Raw genomic sequence first — 13,483 nt, forward strand, 5'->3', positions numbered from 1 at the left:
TGTTTTACAAAAATAACTGCATTCTTGGGGTTTGATAAAAATCTGTAGAAAAAAAATGGTGTACAATAGTAGCCAACCCACTTTACTTGGTTTTACAGATTTTTGGATTGTAGAAATGCAACTACTCTTACTAAGTACTTATTTATAAAGAACTTACTAAGACAGGGCTGACAACCTAACTGATCAGCTAGGTAAGGGGAGCATTAATCAGACAAGGAGTCAAGGGGCCTAACTTTGGAGAAGCTGGTAGGTGATTTAGGGTGATGCATGATGTTAAACGCTAGGTATTCTTAAAAGAAAGCCTGTTAGAAAAGTAGGACGAAATCACAAAAAGCATAGCCAAATCTACAATACAGTAGATCAGATCAATCCTTATTTTGGTGTTAGAGTGGTGCAGTCAAAGTTCAGATGTTGACAAAATGTTAAAACCTACTTTGGAATACTCCTGTATGGACATCCATTAATAACATACACACAAAATGAAAAGTCCTATCCCATTCATAAAGCTTGTGATAAAACTTAAACTAGTGCAAATCTAGGCCAGTGTGCTGCAAAGAGACAGCACTGAAGTATTAGTAGCCTGGAGTAAAATCAGGCCTATTCAGTGTGAAGATTAACAACTCCATTCCAGTTTCTCAGCTCTAGGGATTTGGGGGGACATTTCTAGCTCTAGACAGGTGTATGATTCTGGGCTACAGGGCGGAAACTGCCTCTTCCTCCGCAAAGCAGAGTCTGGTCCTTTGTGTCCCTGCGGGGAAAACCCATTGTGTGGACCATCTGTTGCAACACACACGCACACAAAAAAAGAGGGTGAGAGGTCCACGGTGAGAGAAAAGGATTGATGTGCAATGCCTGTTAAAAAGCATTGGGAGGTAAAGCTGAATTTGTCAAAGCCATCAAAGGAGATGCAAATGAAGGCAGTGATTTATTTATTTTATTTTTTAACTGTGAGGAAGTTAAATCAACATGACATTTCATAGCAGAGATTCCTCACCTATATTAGAAAATGTTGGAATAAAATGTCTGGCAAAAACAGTAGTATTTGCAAATAAAAGTGAATGTTATAGGTGACACTCTTGTTAAAGTGTTTTACAAATTGTGAGTCTGAGCCACAGGCAGGTGGCTGACTGAAAAGAAAAAAACGGGACCATAAGAGGGACACAAGATGCAGTAACGGCCGCGCGCCAAGTGGTGGCGTCATGTCCCTTCAGTGCATCGGGAGGCCGATTCAAATAGGTCAAGGAAAAGTTTTGTGTTTTGACAATGCAAAGTAGGTGGAGCGGCGGCTTGGCCATTGGTTAGTGAGTTTCAGCCACAAGTCGTTGATTGGCTCCGACCCTCTAATGAGTCTGTGAGCATGCAACATCGTACCCCCCCCCACCTCCACTTTCCCATAGCCACTCCTCGGACCCCTCCACCCCATCCTCCCCAACTTCACACACCCCCCCATCTGCCCCTACACTCGCTTCTCCCTCAGCGCTGATTGTCACACATTGTTTACTACGGCTTGAAATGTGACTCACAACAAGAGGCTGTCTGCTGGAGTACCGCGCTGACAAAGCGAAGGATTTCTTTTCCTTGACGCGCGCCGTGCGTCTTGATTACATATATTTTTTTTGGATGGGACACAGGTTTGTGGAGACTAACCCTTCTGCCATGTCAGTGGATTTGTTTGCGCTTTTATCCCTCCTGGTCATCACATCCTCTGCGATGGAAGGTAAATAACCAATCTGAGATTGGATAGGTTTCATTGCTACAAATGTTGGAAACGCTGCTTTTGTACTGCGCGCGTTGTGATGTCTTTGGAGAGGGAGATGCGTCCTGGTGTTTCTGCTGGCCAGTGCCTGCATCTCCCCGGCTTCCAGGGATGTCACACACGTGGGTCGCTTCGGATTGCTTCGGTTCTTCTGTCTTTATGGAGCAGCATCTCCCCGCAGTGCTGGTGCTTTTTTTTTTTAATGATCAACAGAACTTTGTGTCATTTAAACACATTTATAACGACACACGTAACTGCTTGAGAAAACATAGGACATAGATTTGATCTTTCTTTTTTCATTTTTATCCTACTCTTGTTTTTTATCCTCAGATCAATTACCCTTTTCCCTTTTTCTTATTGACTTAAATACATATTTTGTGTATCTCCTATTTTTCATGTCTCATATTATCTCCAAAAAAATCCCTCCTATTGCATCTATTCATAAACACCATTTCATATAGATTCTGAACTTATGCATTTTACGCATGAAAGATAACGCGTAATATGCAGTTCTTTCTCCTGTTTCCAGTTTTGCATCTTTAATTTCTTTCTTTTTTTTTGAGACACTGGTCTTGACAAGCCTCCACTTGTACAGTAGCCACCATCTCCTCAGTTAAATGTGTTTTTCATTTCCTCTGTGTTACCTCATGGGATGGGACTCTGGGCTGAATGGCCTCAGCCAGTATATCTGTTGGGTAGATAAAACCAGCTGCCTCCAATCATGGGTGTGTAAGTCTTTCCCTTCATGCTTCCCTTGACAACACAGACAGGAACTCACTTGCTTCTGTTTATCTACCCCCTTATAAATGAGTTGATCACAATTAGTTTCCTCAATACAAAGATTTTCTCTTCAATCATTCTGTTGTCAGCTCCTAGATTCCTTCCCAGCTCTTGGATTTACTCTGTTGTTTGTGCTCATCCCATTTTAACCCTGGCTACACATATCAAAGCAACATACCAAATTGCTACCTTTTTGAGAATGATAATTTTGAGGTTTGGATGTTTATCTCATGTTAGATTATTGCAAACAGTTGAGAGACGAGAGGCTGGATAGGAGGGAAAGAAAGTAGCATTTAACTGCATAGTAAAAGAGGGTGTGGGATGAGAAAGAAGCAAATGGGTATACAGATATTGCCCATGGGTTGCCTCCCTATCAAAGATTAAAGTGATTTTCTTGTTTGGGTTGCTAATTGAAGAGTAGGTGGCCACATGGGAAGGTTAAAATCTTCACTGATCTAAACTCCAATTAGCTTCTGTTTTTGTTTTCTTTTTTCTGATACACATGAGAGAAAGTGGAGTCTGACACCAGTCTATGTAACCCATTCCTGATCTGACGACGAGTCCAAATCAACTTATGAGAACACAAATTCATGTGTGTTCGCTTGTGTCTGTGTATTTTTATAATTTCACCCATACTGATGCATGGTTGAAATAATTGATATATCTGACCTGTAACTTCACACACACCCATTGGGTTAGCAACTCATAAACATACTGATAAACTAGTCACAATAGAGTAAAAGCACTAAAAAAGAGGTATTTTGGAAAATGTTTACAATATAAGGAGTGGCAAGCATATAAGAGTTTTAAGTAAAGAAGTCTGTAATAAGAATAAATTGAACTAATTTGTGTATATATCTAAATGAAATTTTCACAGCACACTACCTACTGGATTGGTTATGGGGCTATCCCCCCTTTTTGATCTGATATTGCACAGATAGATGATTTCTATAACACTTTTAGCCAATAATGGGTTAAAAATTTGATGTATTGATATATTATTTAACTTGCTAGTATACATGGATGACTATGAAAAAATAGCATTCATAACTTCATAGTTATTTAACTAATTGCATGTTCTTTATTTATCCCCATGTATTCCTGTGCAGTTACCAATTAAGAATATCTACAAAATCATATCCGTCTTAATTTTTTCATGGAACGTTCCTGTTAAATGTAATGTGAAACATATTCCAATTTATAATTAAGATGCTTTGTATATGAGATTAACCTTACACTGAAGGAACTGAACAGCTCTTATATTACAGAAAAACACACACTGGTATTTTTCAAGCATGTTAGTTTCGTTTCTTATTTCCTATCCGTTCGCTCTATGTACCGACTTCTCTTTAAACCTTCCTGCTCTTCTTATTTCTCCAGCAAAATTCTCTCCTCTTTAGTTTTTTTGTGATTCTTCTTTCCTTTTGACTCTTGCCTTTTTCTTTCTCATCACAGTGCTGCAAGGATTCTTCTTCAAACAGCAACAGCAGAAGTCATTCTCTTCTGCTCTGAGGGTCATTGCTTATTTCTGTTTGCCCTTAAACCAATTAGGCCTAGATAAACCCGCTCATTTAACGGCCCAGAACGGGGTGGAGGAGAGGGGGGGCGGGGGAGAAATTGAGGGAAGCGAGGATTAAACACAGCTGTTTGAAGATAGACAGAGACAGAAGGAGATGAAAAGATAACAGAGACAGAAGAGTGGAGGTCAGAAAAACCATGCATGCTTTACCAATGAGTAGACTGAAAGAGAGAAAAGCAAGGAAAGTTAGAGAAGAGAAGACTCTTTTATAATGGTTATTCAACAGTAGATGCCTCATTCAGGTCAACTTATGATGTAAAACATTTTATGTATTAGATATGAGTCGGATTTGAATATCTTATCAATGTTCTGTAAACAGTCCCACAGGATGATGTTTACATGTATTAGAGAGCCGTAATGCTTTATCCTTAGAGAATGCAATGAAGAACATTGAAGGAATAATATGGTATTATCATAAGAAGTGTCAGGTGTCTTATAATCAAAAGGAGATTCTTCTGATATTGATCTTTTGTTTTAAACTCTGCAGAAATATTGATATGTTTTGTAGCTTTTCCATTGATTTGAAACTCTAAATATCCGGCAATTCGGAATAAAGAAAGTTTTCTTGTCCAAATATATTGAGGTAAAGCAACATGCCAACGTCTGGAGGTTAATAAAATGATTTAAGGTATATAAAAAAAATATTCATTTGTGAATTACCCAGTTGTGGACAGTATTTTAATTTGTTTACAAATTAATGACTAAATTTTTTTTAATTTTTTTGCAAAGTCAATATAAAGCGTAATAATAACAGATCAGCTACATGCAGTGTTGTGCAGTTTTAGGTAACTTCATTTCGTTATGTTTGTAATGTAAAGAATTTGAACTAAGGACAGCTTATCCAGGTCTCACTTAACTGTGCTCAGTTAGGAAGATTGAACCATCCATCCATCCATTTTCCGTCACACTTATCCCAAGCGGGGTCACGAGGGCTGCTGGTGCCTATCTCCAGCTGTCTACTGGCGAGAGGCGGGGAACACCCTGGACAGGTCGCCAGTCCATAGCAGGGCTAAAGATTGAACCATGGGATTTATTTATTTGGACTATTGTCAAACCTATAAATGCTTTATAAAAAAAAATGACTTACAAGTCTTTACTAAAACGTTCTTAATTTTTTGTTTTAACAAAAGCAAGATTTTGATAAATACTGCTTGTTTGCACGTGCCTGTAATATACCCTTATATATATATATATATATATATATATATATATATATATATATATTGATACTACAGTATATCCCTCTCTCCTTGCTGAAGGATTTAACATAATGCCTTCTTTTGCACTTATAAGTCAACTACATGAACCAGAATCAGAAAGAAAGAAAGCTGCTCAGTTAAAATGAAAAAATATGACATAAAATTAAAGATGTTTGTTTACAGAAGCATATTAGAATAAAAGGGTTAGAACAACTGATTGACAGGGGTGTGAATGACTTCCTTTGGTGTTTTCTAGATGGAACTGGTTAATCACTAAATAGGCTGCTGTGATTCACACATTGTAGAGAGGGTGTAGAAGATTGTCCAATATTATCCTTAACGTGGACAACATTCTCTTCCCTGACGGCTTATGCGCTATCTATGAAAACTGACAGATTATACTGTGGGGGTTTTTTGACCCTGGTTTTGCTACTGCGTGGGAGCTGGCTACAGGCAGGGAGTGATTAGGTGTATGTTTTCAGGTACAGCAAAGAGGAGTTGAGTAATAAAGCCGCAGCATATTGCATTCTGTCACTTCTAACTGTGCTTATTGGGTGTGATACAAGTGAGTGTGTCCAAAAGAGCAGTCCCGATAGAGCCTAATTATAGTCAAGACCAGATTTATGTAAGTTAATGTTCTTTTTACAGGAGGAACATCGACCTGTGGCATAATCAAAAATGTTGTCTTATTTGAATAATTTTTTTTAAGGGTTTGAGACTATTTGAGCAAAGAAACATCTAAATGACAGCAATTATATGGGTGAATTGTATTGAAATAGAGGCTATGCAAAAAAAAGAAAACAGGAGAGAATAAAAGAGAAATTAATATGTTTTCCAATTAATGGTCTGCAATCACTTTTCTGATTGGTCAGTTTTCTAAATTGTGAATCAAGTAGTGCATTGCTTAATGTAGATTTTTATTTAGGAAAAAATGGAATGAGAAAGTGAAATGTGGCATCATTAAGGCTTCAGCAGCAACAGTTATGTAAAAGATAGAGAGAAAATGTTTACTTCATTGTGATTTTTTGTTTTTCTGGGAATCTTACTCTGGAATCTTAATACTAAAAAAAGAGGTAAAAGATATGATTCGCATCATGGTGTTTTTTGTAACCCCTATTTAATTTTTTGCAACCTATACACTGTGAGGTTGTTTTCTTCTAAAATGAAATTGCATCCTTTTATCAGTGACTGGAGCAACTTTTAGGGCTCATTATTTTTCTGTCATCTTTCCTGTCTTTTGCTGCATGGTGGGCTGCCCACTAAATCTGTAAATAATGTGTTATCTAATGTGTGGGTACAGTGCTTTTTTATTTCTTGTCAGAGTCTTACATGTTTAATCAGGCCCTAGTAATTTCCAGTTATGTCTCCTAATTTTCTGTACCAGCTGACGTTCCATAAATGTCGAGTTACCTTGTGAGGCGGGTGTAGCATTAGAAGCTGTGCTTCTCAATGTAACTTGTGTGAGTTCGCCAGCTGCACAGAGGAAACAGCCTAAAAAAAAGTCCCATTGATTCTCCTTTGAATGTGAAAGGCAGACTGTTCCTTTACGTCTCTCTGCCATTTCCAAACTGATATATAAAAAAAAAAAACGAAGAATAAAAATAAAACTGAAACAATGTTGACTGGCTTTATGCAGTATGGAGCTGAAAAGGTGTGAAGAATTACCTGTAAAGTGCTCACATGAGTGTGTTTTAGCCATAGGCAATACTGTTAAACTGGGACCACCTGAAGTAAATTTTGTTTTTTCCTCTCGGTTTCTACTACAAGGGGTGTTCATGTGTCATCAGTATAGTGCTACAGCTATTATGGCCAACTTGGCCTGTACATGCCCTCATCTCATAATAGGGCCCCTATTTTGCCCACAGTGGTGCAACTACTTGGTGTTAAGGCGCTTTTAGACAACCGAGCCATTCAGCTATGACGACTCTAGTGCAAACACTTGCAAGCAGTTGGTGTGCCTGCAGTGCTGTAAATATGCTGCACAGTCATGCATCAATGTAGACTGATCTGTGCGTCTTTTTTCATTTGCATGACTGGATATTACAAACTCTCACAACTTAATTGAATATACTTTTGTTTTCCGTTTTCATCTTTCACTTTCATGCTCACATATGCAAACACACCCCCACATATCACATATAAACACATAGTGAGGCCCCCTCGGAGCTCACCTTACCCCAGAGACATCTGAGCCTTGGGAGGGCCAGATGGCGGATACAGACTGGAAGCTTTTGCATGTGCACTTTTTTTGTAGCCCCCTAGCGTGAAAGTGAGCAGTATCAAGGGAAAAAACAGAGGAACAGAGCTCTAGGAGTGCTGTGTCGAATGCGGGTTTGTGCTTTTTTATTTGCTTTGAAGTCCAGACCTGTTCCTCACATGCTATCTTGTGTTGTTTACCACATCATCAGGCTGTGTCTTCTAGACATTCCTCTGTCCAGAGATTTGCCTCAGAGATGCTATCAACGGTGTTAGGTTCCACCGGCCGCACTCCGTGCCCCACTCTTATCTGAGCAGGTGGCAGACTGCGGGATGAGCGCTAAAGCCTTATCTGTCCAATCATCGGGGGATAAGCAGACCCACTGCATCAGCAACATACATAACATATTAGAAAGCAGGAGTGGAAGCGGCGACGCTTGTGATACAGTTCAACCTCAAACTGTGTGAGTCATCTGTTTGCTGCAAAAGCCAGTTCCATCATTTTTTCCGACACAATACGCACACACAAGGAATGAAACGGTTTGATACGCACAGGAGCAGAAACTAAGAGATAACCCTTCAAGCTTCACGTTGCGGAAAATAGAAATGCTAGTCAGTGATTGGCCGCACTGACCTGGCTAACCTCACTACCGATGGCGGTTGTGTGAAAAATGTGCTTTTCTTCTTTTCTGCTTCTGAGCTTTTCTTCCTCTCCATTATCACCTTTCTCGTTGATTGGGTGACAGTTGTTCAATCAGCAGGAAAAGGAAGGGCCCACGATATTTGCTGAATAGAGAGGTGAGAAAAGAAACGATTGATTGAGCGTTTTTTTTTTAACCCACTTTTCACATAGTCCAGTTTTAAGATGATTGCAATCCAGTTCAACCACTTCCTTTCCACATTGTGGTGTTCTACCATCCAGCAGGACAATTATTTGAAACCTATATTTAAAAGGGAATGGTTTAGGTTTAGCTTCATGTTTTTTGATAGCCTACTTAAAGTCCAGACCTAATCTAATCTCAAAAATTATTGGCAGTCCAACAAAGTTGAGCTTGAGCTACTTTCCAAATTTCATTTCCCCAGACGTTCAAAGCTGGTTGACACAATCCTCTAAAGCCTGTTGCTGTAATTGGAGAGATATGTTATTTCTATGAGGTATTGACCGGGTAGGATATATAAATCACATTTGTATTGGGATAAAACTAGAAAAGGTCCATGGTTTGTTGATAGAATATCAAGGCATATTAGTCATAGGTTACTCACTTGCTCTCTTCCCCAAACCTGTACATTGTCTGCTCCTTTTCTAACTTCTCTCTCACTTATTTCCCTTTCTTATTCTCCTCCCTCACGCTACAGATGCACTTATCCGATACCTGGGTGGAATATCTGCTCCGATATTGACGACTTAGCTGAATCAGACATTGCTGATTAGATATTGAAGATCCACTAAAGTAGACTTAACATGGAATGGTTAGTTTTTTTTCTTTTTGCTGATGAGTTGTTAATAAATAATATAAAGTACAGTTACCTTATTTTAACAGTAATTATGTCAAGGGTAAAGCATTCACTCACATGTCATTCAACAGTTGAATCGGATCGGTGTTAGACATCGGCTGATAGGCTCAGCCCAGGTATCAGTATCTGATTGGATCAGAAAAAACAGGATCGGTGCATCTCTGTCTGTCACCCTTATTCTTTTTTTTAACAGAGGCAGGCTTGATCTATTGCTGGGTATATTACAAAATGGTAAACGTGAGGCTTTCCTTTGCTTAAAAATTTTATAAGAGCAAAATTGGCTGGATTAGGAAAAAGGGGTAAAGAGATAGTTGGGGTTATGTGATTGTAGGATCAAAGAATCATTTTATGGTTGTTGTAGAATATGTCATTGTCAGTGAGTCACATTGTAATGTTAGTTAACTTAGGGACCAGTGCTGTAAGGCCACAATTCAGTAATGTTAGAGTAAAGAAGGGAAAGGTCCAATGAGGACACAACGTTTGAGCTTTCTAAATGTCTTTTTCAAACTCATTTGGATATTAGTTTAACTCACTGTGCATATTTGATAACCACATAGCAAGATTTTTCAGCTATTCCCTTGTCTTTCAAGTATAATTGTGCAAAATGTAAAGTTCCCTTTGTACAAAAAGAAGCTTGTGGTACAGTTTGCATGTAAAGTGAATTAGAAGCTCAAAGGATGCTGCGTCTCAATGCTCAGAGGAATTAACTGCACCACGTTAATAGGGCTGAAATTATAGGCGGTGGTGGAAGCTGTTCCACTTCTGATTAAATAAAAGCCTGCTCCTCCACAGGCTGTTTCTCACAGGGACTAAGACATGCACGCTCACACGCATGCGCAGGCACAAATGTGAATGTGTATGATTCTCTATATGCAGGGCAATACATAGGGAGCTTTGATATGTAGAAAGGAAATGAGCAGAGATGGGAAGCTAAGGGCCTGGGCCTGGAGCCTGTCCCATTATTAATGAGTAAGTACCAGCCCCTCGTCCAGGTTCGGGACATGTGGGCATATTTCACCACTCTGCTGCCCTTCTCCTCTCCATAAATGTAATCACTTATTAAACACTGGTCTCTTAGCAAGAGTGCAGAGAAATTGTGCATGAATACTTGTGTCTCTATGTGTGGGTTGCCCGTATTAGCGCAAGAGAGGGAAAGTAGGGTGGAGAAAAATGAAGTGCCTGCATGGCAAAATGGAATGCCAGCTTCCAAGAGAGACACTGATGGGCCAATAAGTAGCAGTAGTGGGAGGACAGTTCTCACCCTGCGTAACACTGAATTCCTCTGCCAGGCAAATATCCACCTGCACCGGCACTGTCCGGTTCTCTAACTGGATAAGATGAGCATTTTTGGATGTAATTAACTATTGATCTGAAGCACAGAGGGTAATGGGAAATAAGTGGACAGGATCTCAATACACTGGGGTGGGTGCAGTACGCCTTTAAAAACCTATGTATAAGAGGGACTTTTCTTCTAAAACTTCAAAATGGCCTAATTGGATTACTTTGCCTCTGATTTGACTATCTAAACATGCATTTCTGATTTCTGATATGACAATCCCATCACATAATAAACTAACATTGGCATCAAACAAGGTTCTGAGAGTGTCAGTTACTGGGAAGTGTCTGGTATCTGGAACAAACTTCCAGAAAACTGTAAAAGTGCATTTTTTTTAAGTCATAGTTAAAAACCCATTTGTTTAGAACTGCCTTTGGGTGTTGAAGTTAAACTGATAACCGAGTTATTGTAAGTTTAAGGTTGTTTGTTTTTGTTACTACCTGCTTTTATCTTCATTTGCTTTTATTCTGCTTTTATCTTTCTAATATTTTATTGCTTGATTAATGTAAAGCACTTTGAATTGTCCTTGTCCTGAACTGTGCTATAGGTAAATATGTAAGGTGACTTGCCTATTTCACTTTTTTTTCTACTGTCACAGGAAATATTTGCCCTAATGAGAAAGTTTTTGTCAGTGAGGAAAAACTTTATTCAACGTAGATACCAGTATAAAACAATTTTTAAAGGAATCAGTGATTCCTGTATTTTTCAGTTTCATTGAATGCTGCTGCTTTTGTTTTAACCAGCACAGGATATTTTTATCACATTTCCCCTATTATTTCCCTTTTTTGTTTCTCTGCATAACTGCACTGTACCTTTTTGAAATCATTTTAAAGTTCTTATATTTGCTTTTCTCCACCTTGTTGTAGCGGGTTATAAATTATGGATAACCTTACTTTGAAGCAGCCCCATGTCATTTTTTTTGCCACAAGGAGGCTAGACCTAAACCCTTCCAAATTTGGAGTCCCTGAAGGTCACTGACAACACTACTTTGTTGCAAAATTAAACAGTATTCCTCAATGCTTTAAAATCTGATAGCGGATCACTATGGACCAGAAGATTAAGAAATCATTTAGTTTTTTGTAAAGAGAAGGCCACATTCAGCCCTTTTTTTTATAGAACCAATGCTATTTACAACACAAACAGGTTTAGCTATTTGTCTAATTTGATCAATTTGTTTATATCAATCAATTTTAGTCCACTGTAATCCAATTGTATACTTTGATTCGGATATGCTTTTGTGCTTTACAGTCAATTTGTTTTTCGTTTTTGTTTTTTGGTTTAAGAGCAGAAAAGTTGAGATATTAAGGGACAGAGAGTAAGATGAGGATAAGCCTTCATGACTTCAATCTTGTATCTTATTAATGCTAATTAGGAAGTTGTGGTGTATAACTCTGAAGTACATTCAAGCCTGCGTTCAATGCATTCCTTTGAGAGTACCAGTCCTTGGATTTCTTCAAAGGGTGGGTCTGTCTGTCTATCTATATCTATGTATAATTCTTATAATCTGATACAATTCTTAGTTATATTTACGTGTAAATTATTTTTAGTTACTCAGCATCAAACTGCATGTAAGCCTACTGGACTGGAAATTTCATAGCCTTTTTAATTTTTCTCTTTCTTCTCATCTGTTGTTTCCCCCAAGCCTTAACATTTGAAGCGGCTTGCCTTTGATCCAAGCTTCACCTGCTGTTTGAGACCCACTGTTCAGATTGACATATGATGTTTGGAAGAAGTAGGACCCTTTTCTGATAGCTGGGAAAAATGAGCTGTTTCCGCACACAGTCCACATATATGACACACAGTCAGGTAGTTTTAAATAAGGTAAAGTTAAATGAACAGATGTGCTCATTTTTCCCACTTCGTCCATGAAGCTACGGGGTGATGACATGTCAAAATGATAAACGTTCCCACTAAGCCAAGTTGAATGTAATTGTACAGCCGTTGCCCAGATGTTTTACATTTCTGTCGAGGCAGTTTTAGAGAAAGTTGAGTGAATATCTAGAGGTATATCTGTAATATAGAACAGGATACAAGAAGGTTCAGCTGAATCTTTAAATTTGCGTTCTCTCTGTACAGTACTTTTTAAGAGAAAATAGTATTGCATTTATAAAGGCTTTAACAAACAAAACATAGGTAATATAACGCCATATTCTGCAAATTACTTGATATGGATAAAAGCTTCTAACTTTGAAGTTTTATCTAAGTGTCTTTGATATATGGTGCACAGTAGTTATATTTTTAGTGGCACTTATAGGTAAAGACTAAATTGCTGAAGTTATAATTTTAAAAATTAAAGGCTTATAGAAAAACCCATTCTGTGATATTTTGTTGTCCATCGACATAACATGAAAAGTCAAATTACCCAATATAGAAGTTTATCTATCCCATTTTGCTGGTCCCTAAATCAGAAATATTGCACAACCAGGGTAAAATATTTTAAATATGCTATTTGTTGGCTATGTTATTGATTGAACTCATGACTGCATGCTAACTCACTGAATAATGTGTGGATCAGTGCCATATCGCTAAAATCCATTTTTGTCACTTTAATTTTAACTACCTATTAATCTGTGCTACAAGGTTAATTTTGTATGTCAGCTTCTCTCTCATTAAACCCCCAGTCAGCCTCACACTGATGCTGGTTCTGCTGGAAGTTTTTTCCTGTTAAAGGGGAGTTTTTATCTCTTATGTGTCTGCATGCATGTTTGGTCTGAAGGGTTGCTGAAGAATCAACGGCAACATGTTTAGCATGTTTTTCACAGTTTGTGCTGTGCTGCCTGGCTTTTATTTTTCTCATGTCGCATCACAAATTTATTCTGCGCTTTTTCAGAAAAGAAAAGAAAATGAAAAAAAAAAAATCCATAAATTGGCTTAGATAAAAAAAAAAAATAGACCCAGATGTTTGTTGTTTTACATAAAAAAACTGTGAAAATGATCAAGAAACCTTTACTTTTTCACAAAAAGACATGAAGAAAGATAATATTTTTTTTAATGTTCCCATTAATATTTTAAATGTTATTGTGATTTTCAGAAGTGATAAAGTTGTATACTTCCATTTTAATAATGAGTAAGAAAAAATGTTCTTGGTAATCTGAGCTTTAGTAGTTGCTTTGGTACAAAAC

The 13,483-nt window shown here is 38.0% G+C and overlaps 1 protein-coding gene across 2 annotated transcripts in view; it reads left to right on the plus strand.

Annotated features, from left to right (window-relative positions):
* Positions 1 to 1,430: 1,430 nt before the first annotated feature.
* ephb1 (EPH receptor B1) overlaps positions 1,431 to 13,483 on the plus strand; it is a 223,440-nt gene continuing 211,387 nt past the window's right edge. Inside the window, exon 1 of one of the 2 annotated variants that reach the window (XM_015373231.1) lies at positions 1,431 to 1,717. In XM_015373231.1, coding sequence (XP_015228717.1) covers positions 1,621 to 1,717 — 97 coding nt within the window. In that variant the 5' untranslated portion in view covers positions 1,431 to 1,620. The remainder of the gene's footprint in view (positions 1,718 to 13,483) is intronic. The other variant, XM_015373230.1, reaches the window with a different exon arrangement.

Source organism: Cyprinodon variegatus, unplaced genomic scaffold (genome assembly GCF_000732505.1).
Source record: "Cyprinodon variegatus isolate N-32 unplaced genomic scaffold, C_variegatus-1.0 Scaffold83, whole genome shotgun sequence".
In the NCBI taxonomy this organism is placed as follows: Eukaryota; Metazoa; Chordata; class Actinopteri; order Cyprinodontiformes; family Cyprinodontidae; genus Cyprinodon; species Cyprinodon variegatus.